At 34.6% G+C, this 17,698-nt stretch overlaps 1 protein-coding gene across 1 annotated transcript in view; it reads left to right on the top strand.

Moving 5' to 3' along the window:
- Positions 1 to 17,698, top strand: part of SNTG1 (syntrophin gamma 1) — a 274,235-nt gene that overhangs the window by 138,691 nt on the left and 117,846 nt on the right. The window contains exons 6-7 of the mRNA XM_008052045.1: positions 14,267 to 14,383; positions 16,032 to 16,103. Coding sequence (XP_008050236.1) covers positions 14,267 to 14,383; positions 16,032 to 16,103 — 189 coding nt within the window. The remainder of the gene's footprint in view (positions 1 to 14,266; positions 14,384 to 16,031; positions 16,104 to 17,698) is intronic.

The following is a 17,698-nucleotide window of genomic DNA, read 5'->3' as shown; positions in this document are numbered from 1 at the left end:
TGATTATTTTTTTCATCCTATACTGGGCTCCTCCATTCTTCTGATTGCAAAGGTCAAATTATTTAAATCCTTTTTAACATCTGTTTTTCTTCAGACAGCATGTTAAATTCTATTTTCAAAATATATCCGAATTTCAACCACTTTCTACAACCTCCCTAGTTGCCAATCTGTTTCAAGCTTCTACTGTCTCTTGCCTGATTTGCTACAAGAACATTTTAATGGGCCTCTTTACTTGTTTCTTCACTTCCTTTTTAGTGAAGGGGTCCAGTCTAAACACAAATCAAGTTCTGTTTCCTTGTTATTCAAATCCTCCAATGACTTTCCATTGAATGCAGAGCAAAAGTCAAAGTTGTTACAGTGACCTACAAGGCTGTGTGCAACTGAAGGGACATTTCATTTTCTCTTATTATCAATGACTCTATTCAAATATACACATATATTTATATTATCTCTAGCAGTAATGGTCTTACCCCAAGTAGTCCTGGTAAGCCCCTGCATTCCAGCCTTTGCCTTTATTGGTCCTTCTGCCTTAATGCTTTTCCTTTAGATTGTTCACACAGGTAACTCTTTCAGTTCATTTAAGTTTGTACTACTATGTTTCATTGGTGCGACTGTCTTCCTTTGCTTGATTTCTTTGTTTCCCACAAAAGATTTCTTATTCTTTAACATAACATATATTTCACTTTTTTCTTTTTATTCTCACTCTTCCAAAGCAGAATAAAAATCATATTATTGTAATTATTATTATCTGTTTGGTTTGCTGCTTTGTCCCTAGTGTTTAAGACAGATGCTTGGATGAATTACTCTCTTGGGGAGGGGAGAGCACAGAGGAGGAAAAATGTTCAAGTTACCAATCAACTGAAAATGTCACCCTTAAATGAAGAAACCACGGATGTCATTATATCTGATATTTCTCTTGGCAAAACAAACAAGCAAACCAACTCATAACCTTGAGTTTTACGGTTCATTATGAATCAAGATGGCCTGGAATTGTTTTAATTGCCAGGGAAAAGTCAACCTGGGATAAATAACGCGTTTTAGATAACATTGAAACATGCCGCCAGAAAAATAGCCATCATATTTCTTGTTAGCTCAGTGCTGCAACTCTACCTGCCTACTTGTGCTGACACGGGTGTCTCTTTTTTCTTTCCTGATTGCTACTCTCCAGAATGCCCTGGCATAGTTTCAAACTGCTTAATTTCAACGTCTTGAAGGAAGCCTTTAGAGTCAACCCTCTATGGTGACAAATCAAAGTGATTGCCAGGGTCCCCCATTTGAGGGACTTTGTGCTGTGACAGCAATTGCTGGCTCAGCAGTGATTTTCGGGGGAGCAGCTGGCAAAAGGGAAGGGAGATGGTTTTCTACAGCTGATATAGAAATGACAATAGCTTCACCTGTAAACTCACAATCGACCATGTGCCCTTCTACCAAAAGTGAAGATGGCTTCTTTTTGAGTGTATCAGAGCAGCCAGGGTATATTTAGCTTGTTTTGTAACTTATTTTCCACTTGAAGCACTTTATGAAATTTAGTTTATTGCAATTACGCATAGAGAAATGTTAACACAGCAAAAGTCTTGGAAGGCTCTGCAAAAATAAAATTACCTGATGAACCATCTATCAAATAGCAAACGACTCACAATGACAATAGGATGGGGGAGAAAGGAAAGTTTCTGGAAAAGATTGGAGGAGTGGATGGGATGACCGCAGTAGAGAAGCGAAAGTAGGCCGACTCAGTTTCAGAGAGGGAGTGAATGTGGATGACAAATAACATCAAAGACTGTGGTGAGACATGGTGTGTCCGTTACTTGACTTCGACTGCTGAGAGTGGTGCCCTCGGAATGGGCAGAGCCATGGAAAGAAAGGCAAGGACGCCACTATATTAGGAAGCAGATGAGTCAATCAGCAACTCAACTCCAGGGCTTCACAGAGGGATCTCAACTAAAAGGCAGCTACAGTGGAACAGAGAAAAGGTGCTAGTGATGTAAGCAATTGTCACACAATGCCTGCATGAGACTTTATCAGAAATCTCCTGGAAACAATATCAAAAACAGATATTTGGATTTGTTAAGTGCTCTTGATGTTGCTATCTGGGAGAGTTAGAGGCCAAGGGACTCTTGAAAAATGAGTTTGGACTGCTAGGTTCTACTTTGACATGGATTTTCTTCCATTTCTGCTACCCTAAGACAGTAAGCCCAGCCCATCCTCTTCTTCCTTCTCCTCAACCTACTCAGCGTAAAGATGATCAGGGTGAAGCCCTCTATTATGGTTTCCTTCCACTTAGTGGATAGTAAATCTATTTCTCCTCCTTATGATTTTCTTAAAAAAATGCTTTTCTCTAGCTTACTTTTTTGGACGAATACAGAATATAATACATACAATATACAAAATATGTGTTAATTGACTATGTTATCATTAAGGCTTCCCGTCAACAACAGTCGATTAGTAGTTAAGTTCTTGAGGAGTCAAAAGTTAAATGTAGATATTCAACTGGGCGGTGATAGCGAGCTGGCACTCCTAACCCTTGTGATGTTTCAGGTCCAGCTGTAATTTCAGAGATGCACATACCCTCTCCCTTAACTTAGGAACTTAAGAGTTCTGCAGGGTGAGGAGTGTTGTCGGGTAAGGGAACCGCCAAACTAGGCCTCCTTGGCAAATAATTTTAACAGTATTATCTTCATGCCTTCTGTAGGCGATATAGATTGCTGTGACCTAAAGAAACTCATTATGCCCGGCTGCTTTTGGTGGTAACTTTTGAACTTCTGCTCAAAAACTATGCAGACACACAATGAGAAGTTGAAAATGGCCTTCCAAATATAGAAACATAGTTAATTGCCATGTTTATGCTGTATACAGTAACTGTTACATTAACTTAATTATTTGCTCCTTCCTTCAACTATGCATAACCTTCTGGAAAATCTATATACTTTGACTTTGCAGTTTCAGTTATTCCGTTTTCATTTCTAGATAATCATTTTATTATTTTTTTAATTTCCTGTTATTTATGGTAGTTTTCTCACTAGTCATGTAATGTTTGAGTATTATATGCATGATAGCTTTTAAGTCTCTCTGATATCGCCCAAATCTGAATCTCCTCTGTGCCTGTGTTATTTTTCCATTTTATCCATTTTGTCTCCCGGTTTTCTAAATTATAGGAGAGTCTTCTTGTGTAGCTTATAATGTTGGCTAAGTAATAAAAATTGCATATAAATATATAGACTTAATTCGAGATTCTTACGGGTGTTATCTTCCTCCAGACAGAATTCACTTTTATTCCTTGCTAAATAAAATTATAAGTACAAGTTGTCTCATACTAGTCAGGACTGACTGTTTATGAAGCACTTGTGGAGTACTTAGACTGTAGCTTTAATGAGGCATGGCCCATTACTTGTCTATTCTCCTTCCTATGTTATAGCCTCCTGATTTTATTCGTGGAAAATTCTGAAATCCAACATGTGTTACTTAGCCCTTTTAAACTGTTGGGATTCACCATTTTAGCCTCTTGGCAATGATTTTACGATAGTAAAGTGGCAGGAAGACATGACTCTGAAGGGACCACACATCTCTGGGCTTTACGTTTCGTGGGGAGTTTGGCTGCTCTGGTCTGTGTTACCTTGGTAACATTGCAATGTTCTCTAAAAGGCTGTATTCTCCTTCTAAAAATCATTGCCTTTTTAATTCATTTTCCCCGAGGTAGACTTGGTGTGCAATAAACTAGTCCACCATTGTTCTATTTGGAAATATTCTGTTTGTCAAGACCCCCTCATTTCTTTTTCTCTTTCAAGTGTCAGAGCACTTTTATTATGATTTCTTCAGTCTTTAATAACAAATACTGCTCTCATTAATACATAGTTTTACCAGCCGTGGGGGTTATAACTGAATTAGACAGTCTTTTGTCTGACTTAGGGATAAATATAAGCTCAAGTAAGAAGCAACATTTGTGTCATCTATAAGATTCCCTAAAATGTCAAGAGGTGAGTTCCACTCTTAAAATGTCTTTCTTATTCACTAGGTCTCTAATAGGACCTAAGAATTTGCATTTCTGAAAAGTTCCCGGATGATACTGATTCTGTTGAACTAAGAGCCACACTACCATAGAAAGATCAGATCAGTGTTCTGTCTGTTTTCACTTTAGCTGAGCAAAAATTAGAAATAAATATGGGGATCCATTTTAATAAAAGAAAGGAACTTAGCATGTTGTATAATAATTAGGCTGCATAAATTTACCATTTGCTTCAATTTTATTATTTACTATGAGTATTTTACTACATGCTCTATTGATTCTTCTTTATAAAACATCTTTAATACTCCCTCTTCCCTTGAGCTCTCCAAAAACTAGAAATAAACATAACGGGACCATTATGTTGTGGATATCGACAAACTGTTTTTTAAAGCTTATACGAAGAGGCAAAAGACCCAGAATAACCAGCACAATACTAAAGGAGAAGAACAAAGTTGTAAGACTCACACTACCCAACCTTAAATCTTACTCTAAAGCTGCAGTATTAAGACAAGTGTGGGATCAATGAAAGAATAAACAAATAGATCAATGGAATAAAGTCAAAAGCCCAGAAACAGACCCACACATATATCGTTAAATAATTTATGGAAAAGGAAAATGACAACACAATGTTTAAAAGGTTTTGGAAAAACTAGGCCTCCACCAGCAAAATAAAAAAAAAAATTTTTTTAATGTAGACACAGACCCTATACCCTTTAAAAAAATTAACTCAAAATGAATCATAGACCTAGATGCGAAATGCAAAACTATAGAACTACAAGATAACAGAGGAGAAAATTTAGATGACGTTGGGTATGGTAATATTTTAAAAATACAACACTAAAAACATGATCTGCAAAAGGAATAACTGATCAGCTGGACTTCATTAAAAGAAAAATTAACCTCTACTCTGTGAAAGATATTGTCCATAGAATGAGAAGACAAGCTGCAGACTGGGAGAAAACATGCAAAAAATACATTTGGTAAAGAACTGTACTCAAAAATATGCAGAGAACTCTGAAAACTCACCAACAAGAAAAAAAAAACAGACCTGATTAAAAATAAGCAAAACATATGAATACACACCTCACTAAAAGAAATATACAGATGACAAGTAAGCATCCCTCTGGGGGGAGAGGTTTGCCTGGGACAGACGCTAAATGGGAACTCGATACTTTCTACTCCATTATGCTGTGAACCTAAAACTGCTCTGAAAACAAAGTCTATTTAGAAGAAAAACAAAAAGTGAAATAAACCTAAAAAATAATTTTAAAAATGATTGCTATGTAGTACAGACTTCACATATTGAGTGTGTTTCGAGAAACAAAACATTTAGTTTAAGGCAGGCAAGCTTCTAAAATATTTATTTTTAAATGATGGGTGTTTGGAAGTTCTCTTGTCATTGTATATGAATAGGGAATTATCTCCCTTTTAGTCTAATTGTTTCTAATATCTCATTTTAAGTATGCCTATATTTCCCCCTTAAAGATTAAGTGATACAATTTCTCTTTAGAATGATTGTTTCCCGTGAAATTCATAGGAAGAATTTACTGAAAGCGCCTTATGTCTCTTCAACTATGTAGTGAGTTTTGGCAATGATGAAAAATAAAAAGTATTTTTTGATATCTCTGCACAATTGAGAAGAACCTTTTTTCTCTGTTTGACATAGTCAGTAGAAAGGTATTTTACCCAGAAAACAAACATGCGGAAATATTCCTTACAGCTCTGATAATCCCATTTTTATTAGTTATATCCTCAGCTTATTACCTAAAGCTACATTCAGTTCAACATAATAAAATTTTACTCAGGGATGATATTTCTTGAATAATAACATTACACCATTCTTAATATTTCAACTCGCAGCAAATTATAGAGGCTGAAAGAGACAACACACTCAAATATCACAGTCTTAAGATTTAAACATTTCCTTTTCATGATTATGTACACCACAGCATTCTTATTTTTTTCTGGCCAATACAGATACGTTATAAACAGAAAAACTATGAGTTTCATAAAATTGAATTAACACAAAAAAAACTCTGATTCAACTGACAGATAATGATTAAGGGATGTAACTTATAATATCTAGAATTTTATCTCATTGCAATCATTCCAGAATGACAGGACAATGTAACCATACTGGTCAAAGCACTCTCTTCCTATAGAACTCACAGAACTCTGCATTATTTTAATCAAATATTGTTTAAAAACTGTTATTAGTTATACAGGTTGAATGCTGTCCTAAAACAAAATATGTATGTATAGAAAGTTCCTAAAGATTGATGTACGGTTTAATTGTCAAAGAGTTCAACCCCCGTGTAACCACCACCCAGGTCAAGAAAAGTACATTGCTAGCCACTGAGGTGGCCCTCTGCACTTTGCTTGCTTGCTTTTTTTTTTTGAGTTGGAGTCTCACTCCGTCGCCCAGACTGGAGTGCAGTGGCCCGCAGCCTCGAACTGCTGGGCTCTGGCGATCCTTCCGCCTCAGCCTTCCAAGTAGCTGGAACCAGAGGCGTGCACTATCACACCCGGCTCATTTTTGATTTATTGTAGAGATGAGTTCTTGCCAAGTTGCCCAGGCGGGTCTCAAACCCGCGGGTTCAGGCAATTCACTCACCTCAGCCTCCCAAGGTGCGGGATTACAGGCTGAGCCACTGAGCCCGGCTTGCTTGCTTTCTTCTGAAGAAACCATTATCCTTACAGTTTGGACAATAATAGCCTGGCTTTGCTATACTGTTTTTTTTTCTTTCTGACCATGAATGCATTATAAGTACTACAGGGTATTTTTTTAAGTTAAATCATAATAGGTATTATTCGATATTGACTTATTTTAATTAGTTATATGCCTTGAGATTCATTTATGCTATTCCACAAAACCATAATTTGCTAATTTTACTTGTTATCGACTCATATTGTATCAAAACTTGCTAGTGCACTCATCTGGAGAATACACATTAGCGAGTACACAGTTCATTACTATTTTCCATTATCAGTGCAGAGTTAGGACTATTAAGGTTAATACTGCCATGAACTCTGTTGTAAGAGTGCCCTAGTGCACTTGTCAATGCATGTGTGCTCAGTTTAAGCAAGTGAAGAATCAAAATCACCAGCTGCATAAGAGCTTTTGCATTTTTTACCAAAATGTAGCTCTGTCTTTTTTTTTTTTTTTTTGAATAAAGATGTGGCGTACAATTCAAGGTTAGGTATACAAACGTTGATCATGAAGGTACCCTTGTTGATGAGGTATGCCCCTCCCTCCCCTGGCAGTTTTCCTCAACTGCCAATCTCACCCCCACCCCCACCCCCGACAGTTTCCCACTGTTGCCAATGGTCTTCTTATAGTGTTATAATTGTTCAGGTTCCATTTATGAGTGAGAATATATGGTACTCTGTTTCTGTGATAAATCACTGAGTATGAGCAACTCAATTCATCCAAGTTGCTGCAAAGTCCATATGTTTGTGCTTCTTTATGGCTGCATAATACTCCATTGTGTATATGTACCATATTTTTTATCCAGTCCAACTACGATGGGCAACATGGCTGGTTCCATGTTTTTGCTATGGTGAATAGAGCTGCAACAAGCACACATGTACAGGTATCTCTTTTTGTAGAATGATTTGAGTTCCTCTGGGTGTATTCCCAGTAGGAGAATTGCTGGTTCACATGGAAGGCCAATTTCTAGTTCTTTTGAAAAATGCCACACTGTCTTCCAAAGAGGCTGCACTAGTTTGCATTCCCACCAGCAGTGTAGAAACGTTCCTTTTTCTCTGCATGTTCGCCAGCATCTGTTTTTGTTTGTTTTATTAATGATGGTCATTCTTACTGGGGTTAGGTGGTCTCTCAATGTGGTTTTGATTTGCATTTCTCTTATGATGAGTGAGACTGAGCATTTTTTCATGTGTCTGTTGGCTACCTGTATATATCTTCTTTTGAAAAGTGTATATTCATGTCTTTTGCCCATTTTTTAATGGGGCTGTTTGTTTTTTTCCTTTCGACATGTTTGAGTTCCTTGTAGATTCTAAATGTCATGCCTTTGTCAGATATACTTTCTGTCTTTTTTAATTGTAGCCACCCTGGAAGATATACACAGGATATGAACAATAGATTTATGCTGTATTTCTTTGATGAGCACTTTAGCTAAATATTTTCTATAAGCTGAATAGTCAAAATCTCTTTTATGACAAGCCTCTGAAATGTTCTTGCTCATTACTTACTGGCTTGTCTTTCTTATTTATGACTTTTACTATGTTGATTGCATTATTTTTAGATTTTTTTCACTGTTTTGCTATTTGTTTGGGATACTCGATAACATGATTTATTTTTGAACAATGGCATTCAACAACATTCATAAACTTACAAAATAATTTTATTTATTTGAAAATGTCATATTTTATTCCCTTTTCTTATTTATTTATTTATTTTGAGTTGGAGTCCCACTCTGTCGCCCAGACTGGAGTGCAGTGGCATGCTCCTGGCCACCCCAGAGTCGACCTGCTGGGCTCCTGTGATCCTTCTGCTTCAGCCTTCCAAGGAGCCGGAAATACAGGCACAACCTACCACGCCCAGCTAATTTTTTGATTTATTGTACAGATGAGGTCTCACCAAGTTGCCTGGGCTGATCTGGAACCCATGAGCTCAGGCAATCCACTCGCCTCAGCCTCCCAAAGTGCTGGGATTACTGGCCAAGTCACTGAACCACACCACCTTGCAATATTTCTGTATAACAAACCTACACATGAACCCTCTGAATCAAATTGAAAATAAAAATTTTATTTTCTCTATATAAATTCATATTATCTACAAACAAATGATTACCTGTTTTTCTTTTAGGTCTAACACTTTGAATTTCTTTTTTCTTTTCATATCACATTGGGTAAAACTTGAAAATTGTTGATCATTAGTGATGATGATTATTACTGATCTCGAAAGAATACTTTCAACAATCCACCATAAAGTATACTATTTTAAAAAAATGCAAACATCTTCATGTAGCGATTATGATTCTTCTCTATTTCAAGATTTTTAAACCTTTGTATCGTGGGTACATGTTGAGTTTCTCTGCATTTTTTAGAATAGTATGACTTCAATATTTCATTTTTTATATTTTGAATTATATTGGTGACTTTAAATAACACTGTATTCATTTGATTAGCATATTTAGACCTTTTTCCTATAGAAATAATGAGTAAAATATGAAATTCTTTTTTTCATAATGAACATTTTTGTCTGGTTTGCTCTTAAGGTTATGGTTACCCATAAATTGAATTTGGCTGATCATCTTTTTATCCTATCCTCTAGAAGAGTTTTACTATCATTTTTGGAAAACAATAAGTAGAAATTGAAGGTGGATACACCATATCCTTAAGTTTTCTTTTTTTGTGTTGTTTTAAAGTACATTAAGCTGGGCTCGGTGGCTCAGCCTGTAATCCCGCTCCTTTGGGAGGTTAAGGTGAGTGGATTACCTGAGCCTGCGGGTTCGAGATCTGCCTGGGCCCGGAGACCACATCTCTACAATAAATCAAAAAATCAACCAGGCATGGTAGCACGCGCCTGTAATTCCGGCTACTGGGAAGGGAAGGCTGAGGCGGAAGGACCGCCGGAGCCCAGCAGGTCGAGGCTGCGGTGGCCGGGAGCGGCCACTGCACTCCAGTCTGGGCGACAGAGTGAGACTCGAACTCAAAAAAAAAAAAAAGTACATTAAATTGGTTTAATGGTCATCAAATTATGTATTTAAACAATTTTTTTCTTAATCTATTCTGCTATTCTTCTAAGAGTTAACATATTTCACTTGAATTTTAAAATTAACCTGCAAAATATTATTCGTAATATCCTTTGACATAATTATACCATACTTAAGAGCTGATATCATGGATATTAGTAATTTATGCTAGTTTTACTATGAATATTTATAGTATTAGTTCTCTATTAACAATATTTTTGCCTTTGTTGAATGTTTATATGTATTTTCTTTTTCATTAATGTCTGCATTTGCTACTTCTTTCTATTTTATTTTTTACTTTGTTTCTGAGTCTTTCTATCTCTGTTTCTAAACTTTTTCTAGTTTCTTAATCTATGTTCCTGGACTATAGATTTTCATACTTACCAAAATGTATGTTTATAGGCTATACAAACCTAAAAACAGCCTTTGTTGAATCCTTCAAGTTTGCTATGTTATGTTTTATAATTCTTTAGTTCAAAAAATTTTCCAACTTTTTTTCTATTTCTTCTTTGATCCATGAAAGTATGTTGCTGATTTTTCAAATATTTGGGAAGGGTATTCTAATAATCTGGGAATATTGCACTCTCATTTATCCTCTTTAGTACACAACATGTCATTTAAATGATTTGAGTGATAAAACTTATTTTATACTTGCTTTATTATCTAAAATAACGATTCAACGATTGTATATATGTAATCATGTTTTGTCATTTCTAGTGTACTGGAAAATTACTTGTACTCAATTTTTATTGAGTCAAGTGTCTTAGGCATACTAAATTAAGTAAATTGTATTGCTAGTGGTGAGAATTTCTATATTTTGACAAATTTTTGACACTTATTGTATTAGTCAGTAGATTCAGCTAATCTCTTCCTCTGTAATTATTAATTTGTTCATTTATTTTATTGTTTTCTGTCAGTTTTTAATTTATACATGCCAAAGATATATTATCAGATATATGAAATTTAAGCATCACTATACGTTTTTTATAAATTTGACACTTCATCATTATGAAATATACTCCTTTATTTCTAGAAATTGTTTTTTGCCTTAAGATTACATTTTTTAATATTAGTATTGCTATACCAATTTATTTTTGGCCTCTGTTTGGTATACTGTTTTTTATTTTTAAAAAATAAATTTTCTGTACTCTTATGTTCTAGCTATACCTTATACAGACAGAATATAGGGGTTTTTTTTTTTGTTTTTTTAAATTTTATTAACATTTTTAGGGCAATGTGAACCTTTATAAGAGCACATCTATTCTATGTACCTGCTGTGTAACACTTTATTTTGTTTGTATTCTACCACATTGCTACGTGCTTTCCCTTTTTTGTTCGCTTCTTCCTTTTTAACATTTTGTTTTCTTTTGGATTGATTACTGTTATTTCGCATTTGTTTTTATTTCACCTTATGTTTATTTTGAAGTTTTATATATTTCACTAAGGTGGCTACTTTATTTTTGTACTTCTAATAAGTAGTTACTTTAGATTACAATTCCTAAAGTGGTTGGTTCCCAGAGTGTATGGTAGGAATGCTTGGAGGTTTCTTGGACACTTTTAGGGGTTCTGTAGTGTCAAAACTGTTTTCATAATAAAATGCAGAAAACATTTGCCTCTTGCACTCTAATCACTTCATGAGTGTGGAGTGAAAGCTTTCCAGAAGCTAAACGAAGTGTGATACCATAAGAGAATGAATGAAGAAACGTATGGTAGATATTGTCTGCCCCATTAGACCAGATATTAATGCACACATTGCCATTTATCTTTCTAAAGTTTTTTTTTTTTTAAGTTTCCCCTATAAAACTTGTTATTTACATTCAGGTATAATGCATTTATTATTTTAAATGAATTAATATTTAAATGTAATTTTTTTTCAAATTATACTTTTATTTTCAATGTGATAAAGACATACCGCATTTAAAAAATTAAAAAAAACCTCTTTTAAGATTTTACGAATATTAAAATCCTTATTCCAAAAAAGTTTCAGAATTATTTACTCTCTTATACACTTTTGCAAAGAGATTATCACTTTTAGTGAAATAGCTACCTTAGAATTACAGAATGTATGTCTTACTACTAAAATAAAATGTTAAATGTTACTTGTATTGTCTGTCCATGTAAGAAACTTACATTACTTTAATGAAAATTACCTCCTCTTAAATTTCTGTTATTTTTGTCTTACAGTAATTAATATTAAATATGTGCAACAATTTTTGCCCTTTAAGCTTCCTTATTCTCTCTTGTCTTTCTAATATTTTATTTTACCTAAGGATCCGTTTTGCTTGTTTCTTCAGTGATGATTTTAACACTCTAATTCTACGTGTTATAAAATTCTGAATTTCAACTTCATCTTAAAATATAATTTTGCTGTGTATGGAATTTTAGGTTGGTAGTAGTTTTCATTTCATATACTGAAGATTATATTCTATAATGTTCTGACTTTCTTTGTTGGTTTTGAGAATTCACTTATCAATCCAATTATTACTCTTGTAAAGGTAATTTTTATTGTTGTTTTTTTTTGTCTTTTAGTCCCTTTTAATATGTTGCTTGTTGTCTTTGGTTTCCATAATAAAGCACCTCAGTGTGATTACATTTACCTGCTTTGTTTTATATTTGCCTTGTTTGTCTTCTGAATCTGTGAACAGACCTCTTTACCAATTTGGGAAAATTCTTAGCTGACATTTGTGATCTTAGTAAGCAGCTTGTTTACATTCACACTTGAGGGTCATGGACATTAACATTTTGCCCTAAACAACTGAGGTTGACCAAAACAGCTCACTCTCTCATGTGGCATCTCTGTATAAAAAGGCAACCATGGCAAAAGTTCACCCCACACTTGAATTCATGATTAAACTCTCTTAATTTTTATATTACTATGGATTCCTGATTGTCCTTTAATGTATTATAAAATACCTGGGCTTTAACTACATTTTTTTTCTTTTTTTCAAGGCAACTTTAGATGGTAGCGTGTTTGAATTGCCTAATATACAGCCATTAGAAGTATAAACTGATCATATCATTCTTTCATTTTAACTCAATTATTCTGACACATTAAAAATAATTATGTATTTAAGTCATTTTTTTTTTCTTTTGGGGATGGTCAGCTATTAAGCTTCACTCACTCTTTTAAAACTATAATGTCATCTGATTAAGGCTATATAAGCAATAGAAAGTAATTATAATTTGTTCCTTTTACATTATTATTAACCAGTGAAGTCTATAAATAATTCCCCTGCAGTATAAATTCCAGAGCATATATTAGTAATTGAAGATTAGAGAATACATAATATCATTTAAAAAGCAGAGGACTTGGTTCAAATTCTAATTCTAACTTGTACCAAGTTTGATTCATTTGTTAACCTAATGTATTTAAATCACAATCTCTTAATTTGTTAAATGAAGGACTTCATATCTCAGAGGATTATTGTAAGACAAACTGAGATAATGAGATGGTGAACAATCCGGTTATTTTTGAGAGCAGATATAGTTAATGGAAAGAAGATGAGATCTGTGAATGGGCAACAGTCACATTTAAAATCTTGCATTTCAAATTCTTGCACTGTTGTTAGTCAACTGTCACCCTGTTATACTGCACGACAAACCACCCCCATACTAGGAAGAATACAGCAATAAGTATTTATTTCTCTCTACAAGTGAACTGACTGGCATTAGTCACAAGGCTGGAGCTGGCGGGGCTTGGGTCCAGGGAGCAGGCTGGGTTCTGGTGTGCTCCACATTCTGTCTTGGGTATGAGTTGCTTGCCATAGTGGCAGAAGTTCAAAGTATTAAACAGAACTCTGCCCGCGTCATGTCCATTAGGAAAATGAAATATCACATGATTCATTTTCAGTAATGTAATACTTATTTATTAAAGGTGTGTATATATATATATTTTTTTTTTTGAAGGTTTGACCCTCAGCACAATCAAATTATGGAAAAAGAGGAATGGCTCATCCCACAAGGCTTTCTTTTGGAAATCGATCTACTTACGTCTAAGAGCTAGAGGCTAGAGAGTTGAATTCAGTGCCATTGGGCATATGAATACACCATCACTGATTATATTCATCTGTGATAAATGATTGGAATGAGGAAATTTGTCATCCTACCCTGTCAGGCATGGGGAAAATGTGGTGCATCACCCTAGTCATGGCTCTGACTTGCCTCCTGGACTCGCTTCAATATGACATATTGGAAACACTTTCCCATTTAATAAAATCCACTAATTGGGAAACTGTTGGGATGAGTCAGTGGATTCTATTGCAAATAGAGTTTTTCTACGGTAGGAACGAGTGGAGAGTGGGAAATGCAATTCACGGCGGATTGGATTGCATAAACAAGCACTAGACAAACGCTCAAAGAAATACACTGAAAGCTCCTGTGAGAGGGTCTCACTGGCTTATTGAAGGCAAATCTGATTTAATGTACTTTTTTGCATCAATTAATCTAATTGTACGAGCGATTACAATACCTCAACACACGCAAAACACACACGAGAGATCTAAAATGAGAAAAGTGTCTTGGCCGTTGATTGCATTTAACTTCCTTGCAGATTGTCTACATGGGCTGGTGTGAAATACGGGAGCAAGACTCCCTTCAAGATCGAGCATACACCCCAGCATTTCTAGCTCTCAGGGGCTCATGTCTTTACAAGTTTCTGGCACCTCCAGTAAGTATTTTTGTCCAAATGTGTTGGTTTTTTCCCTTCTTATCACAACCAATGGTCCCCAGCTGAACAGCACCAAGTAGCATATTATCCACATACTTTGAAAATAAGAAACTGGGGCAACCCTTTCGGGTCCCCTCCCACTGTGGGAGCTTTTCTGTCCTCTCAATAAACCCTGCTTTCTAAAAAAAAAAGAAAAAAGAAAAGAAAAGAAGAAACTGAAAAAAAAAAGAAATTAGTAAAGATGTTCTGGGATTAAGGATTGAATAACTCATGGAAAGTCTGGAAATTATTTCTTTTTTGACAGTAAATGTAAAAAATAACGGCTTAAATGATAATGCTGTTAAAAATTTCATTTAGACATGGGGAATGTTTTAAGAAACATTTTCAAGGACATGTCAGTGTATTTTGTTAACTGAATAAAATTAAAGAAATGAATTTATGAACAGTAGAATAAACCTAGAATAAGTAATTTAAGTTATTTATATATTAACCAGCATTCTCACTAATCTCATGTAAGTGGTTTTTGAAAGCTCTTTTAAAATTTATTTGGAATGTTTAATTACTAGTAGTATGCTTCACATATATTTAATTTACTGTTAGCACATAAATAATAAGCACACCTCAAAATAATAGCATTCTGACCACATTGTAGTAAGTCTATCTTAACCTTAGCCAATATTTTGTGGTGTGAAAAGTTTAAATTAAAGGTCCTATCCCTGGCAAAAATCAGAAGTGCATTCTAGTAAGCTTTGACAATCAAACTGTTTATGTTGCACATGCCACTCTAAATAAAATTAGTGGCAGTTTTTAAAATCTATTTTGTTCTATCTTCTAGTCTTTGGAATTTGTACTAAATATGCATAGATACCTATCACACCTAACCTCTTCCTTTTAGAAATATACACCTTGCAGTACAGTAGACATTCAATAAATATTTATTGAATGTAAATACCAAATTCCAGATCACTCAAACTTGCAAGTCTGATAATACATAGGGTCTAAAAATCATCAAGCCCGACTGGCCACTGTTTTAAATGCCTGTGTGTCTCTGTCTATGCAAAGTTTAAAGCACCAGGAAGACAGGAAAAAAATTAATATTTATATTTTTCACTTTATTCCTACTTTGATAATTTCTTATGACAGGAGAGACAAATACATGTTTCAAACATAAATAAGTGAAATGACTTCATTGTGGTTTTAGTATCTTCACAATGTCATAAGGTGTCTTGAAATTTCATAATATAAAATACGTCTTAAAAAAAAATAAAGCCAGTGCTGATATCTAGTATTCCTCTCTGTGTTTAGCTGATATTAAATTGAAAAAAAAAAGTGTGCAGGATGAAAATACATAGTATTTCATTGTAGATGATATATATATTACGATACATAAAGACATTGCACAAATGAATATTGTTGCATATAACATTAAGTGTTTGCTGAAAAGGGAAGAGAAATGGTGCTAAAGCGTAGAATAGCAGAAACAAAAACATTATACAAAAACCTTTATGAGAATAGCTTCACGGTTAAGAGATGAAAGAGATACCTCCATGAAAGTTTTTCTTACTATTCACCCATACTATACAAATAAAATAAAAAGAGAAATAACTTTCTAAGGCAAATAACATATTATTTTCTTATTTTTTTAAAGGTGACCACCTGGGACTGGACCCGAGCAGAGAAAACATTCTCAGTCTATGAGATTATGTGCAAAATTCTTAAGGTATGATCAATAAGTTGTCATGATTTGAATGGCATTTACTCAGCATATAGTTCTGGGCTCATAAGTAGCTCATGAAAACAAACGACTCATGAATATAAAAGAAAAGACAGGATAACAAAAAATAAAATGCAAATAAAAGAAAATATATATGAGAAAATAAAATTTAAAATGCAGAGAAATTCATGGGCACTTGCCTATCTGCTAGAGCAACTGGCAAGAGGGTTTCCAGTCCCTCAGTGGGGTAGAGAACAGGAAGAATCTTTGCAGGAGTTTGTTGAGGAAGAGGCAGACAGTTCCATTGGAAAACAGTCTGAATTTAGACAGTGGGTCAATCCCACAGGAAGGAGGGAGGGACATAAGAGCTGAAAACTATCCACCAGGGCCACATCTACCACCTGGGTGATGGGCCCGATAGCAGCCCAAGCCTCATCATCCTGAAATATTTCTACATAACAAAATTGCACATGTACCCCTGAGTCAAAATAGAAAATAAAATATAAAATAGTCTGGATTTAAACCTCAATTACTATAGTTTCTTTTAAAAAATGATTTTTCATTTTTTAAAATAAAATACAAAAGAGAAAGGTTTGAGTAGGGCCTGGAATTAGAAAATGCATAAAATATCAAGACACATGCAGAAAAGAGACTTGTTTTCAATCTAGTGATTTGACCATCTCCCCGAGTAAGCAAAAGAATATACAATTGGCATAGATTAATTCAATGTTTGTGTGATATACAGGACTGTTGAAATAGCAAGCATCAAGGATTCTGTAAAATGTCAAATGGCTTCTGCAACCATTTTTAAAGAATTGAAATTGGAGTAATTATAAAACATGAAGAGTAATCTACATTCACTTTCTACTTTAGGGTTTGCAGGTTTGGAAGCACCACAGATTCATAATTAAAACCCTGCTTAAAGCTGACCTTGTCTCTGTAACCAAGGAAAACTAATTTCCCTGTGCTTTATGTTCGTTATTTCACTTCCAGTTATAGACACAAAAGGGTAGAAAATGCTGGAACATCTAAAAAATAAAATGTGTCAAAAGTATCTGAAGGCAGAGAGCAAAACTATGATTACCTAAAAAACGTTTCATAATTTTTCTTCCTAACAGAGAACTTTAAGTTAAAGCTACAGTTCTTTATAGTGTAGGATCCTACTAAAAATATAATTATTCAATTGTGCATCATTGTGCATGTTTCAAGTTTTCTTGTGGTCCTAACAATGGAAGAACAACCTGAAATACTTGAGCTGATTTTTAGTGAAGAAAATTCTGGCAATTTCTAAAAGATGCACCAGTACCTGAGGAAAAGGAGATCATACCCAATTCTGGTTTTTTGAAATAATTACCAAAATGGCTGAGATAGCTTTTTAACTGTAAATGTTTAACTAAAGTACTAATAGACAGAAAAAATGAAATAAAGGATCCTACCTCAACAAATTAGCTTCACTTGTTCATATTCTATTTATATAGTAAAATAACTTTTCCATAATAATAATGCAACAGGCCGGGCTCAGCGGCTCAGCCTGTAATCCCACGCCTTTGGGAGGATGAGGTGAGTGGATTGCCTGAGCCCGCGGGTTCGAGACCCGCCTG

The sequence above is a fragment of the Carlito syrichta genome, unplaced genomic scaffold (assembly GCF_000164805.1).
Source record: "Carlito syrichta isolate Samal-C Ts95f unplaced genomic scaffold, Tarsius_syrichta-2.0.1 Scaffold254458, whole genome shotgun sequence".
NCBI lineage: Eukaryota > Metazoa > Chordata > Mammalia > Primates > Tarsiidae > Carlito > Carlito syrichta.
This window is presented reverse-complemented; position numbering and strand designations above follow the sequence as displayed.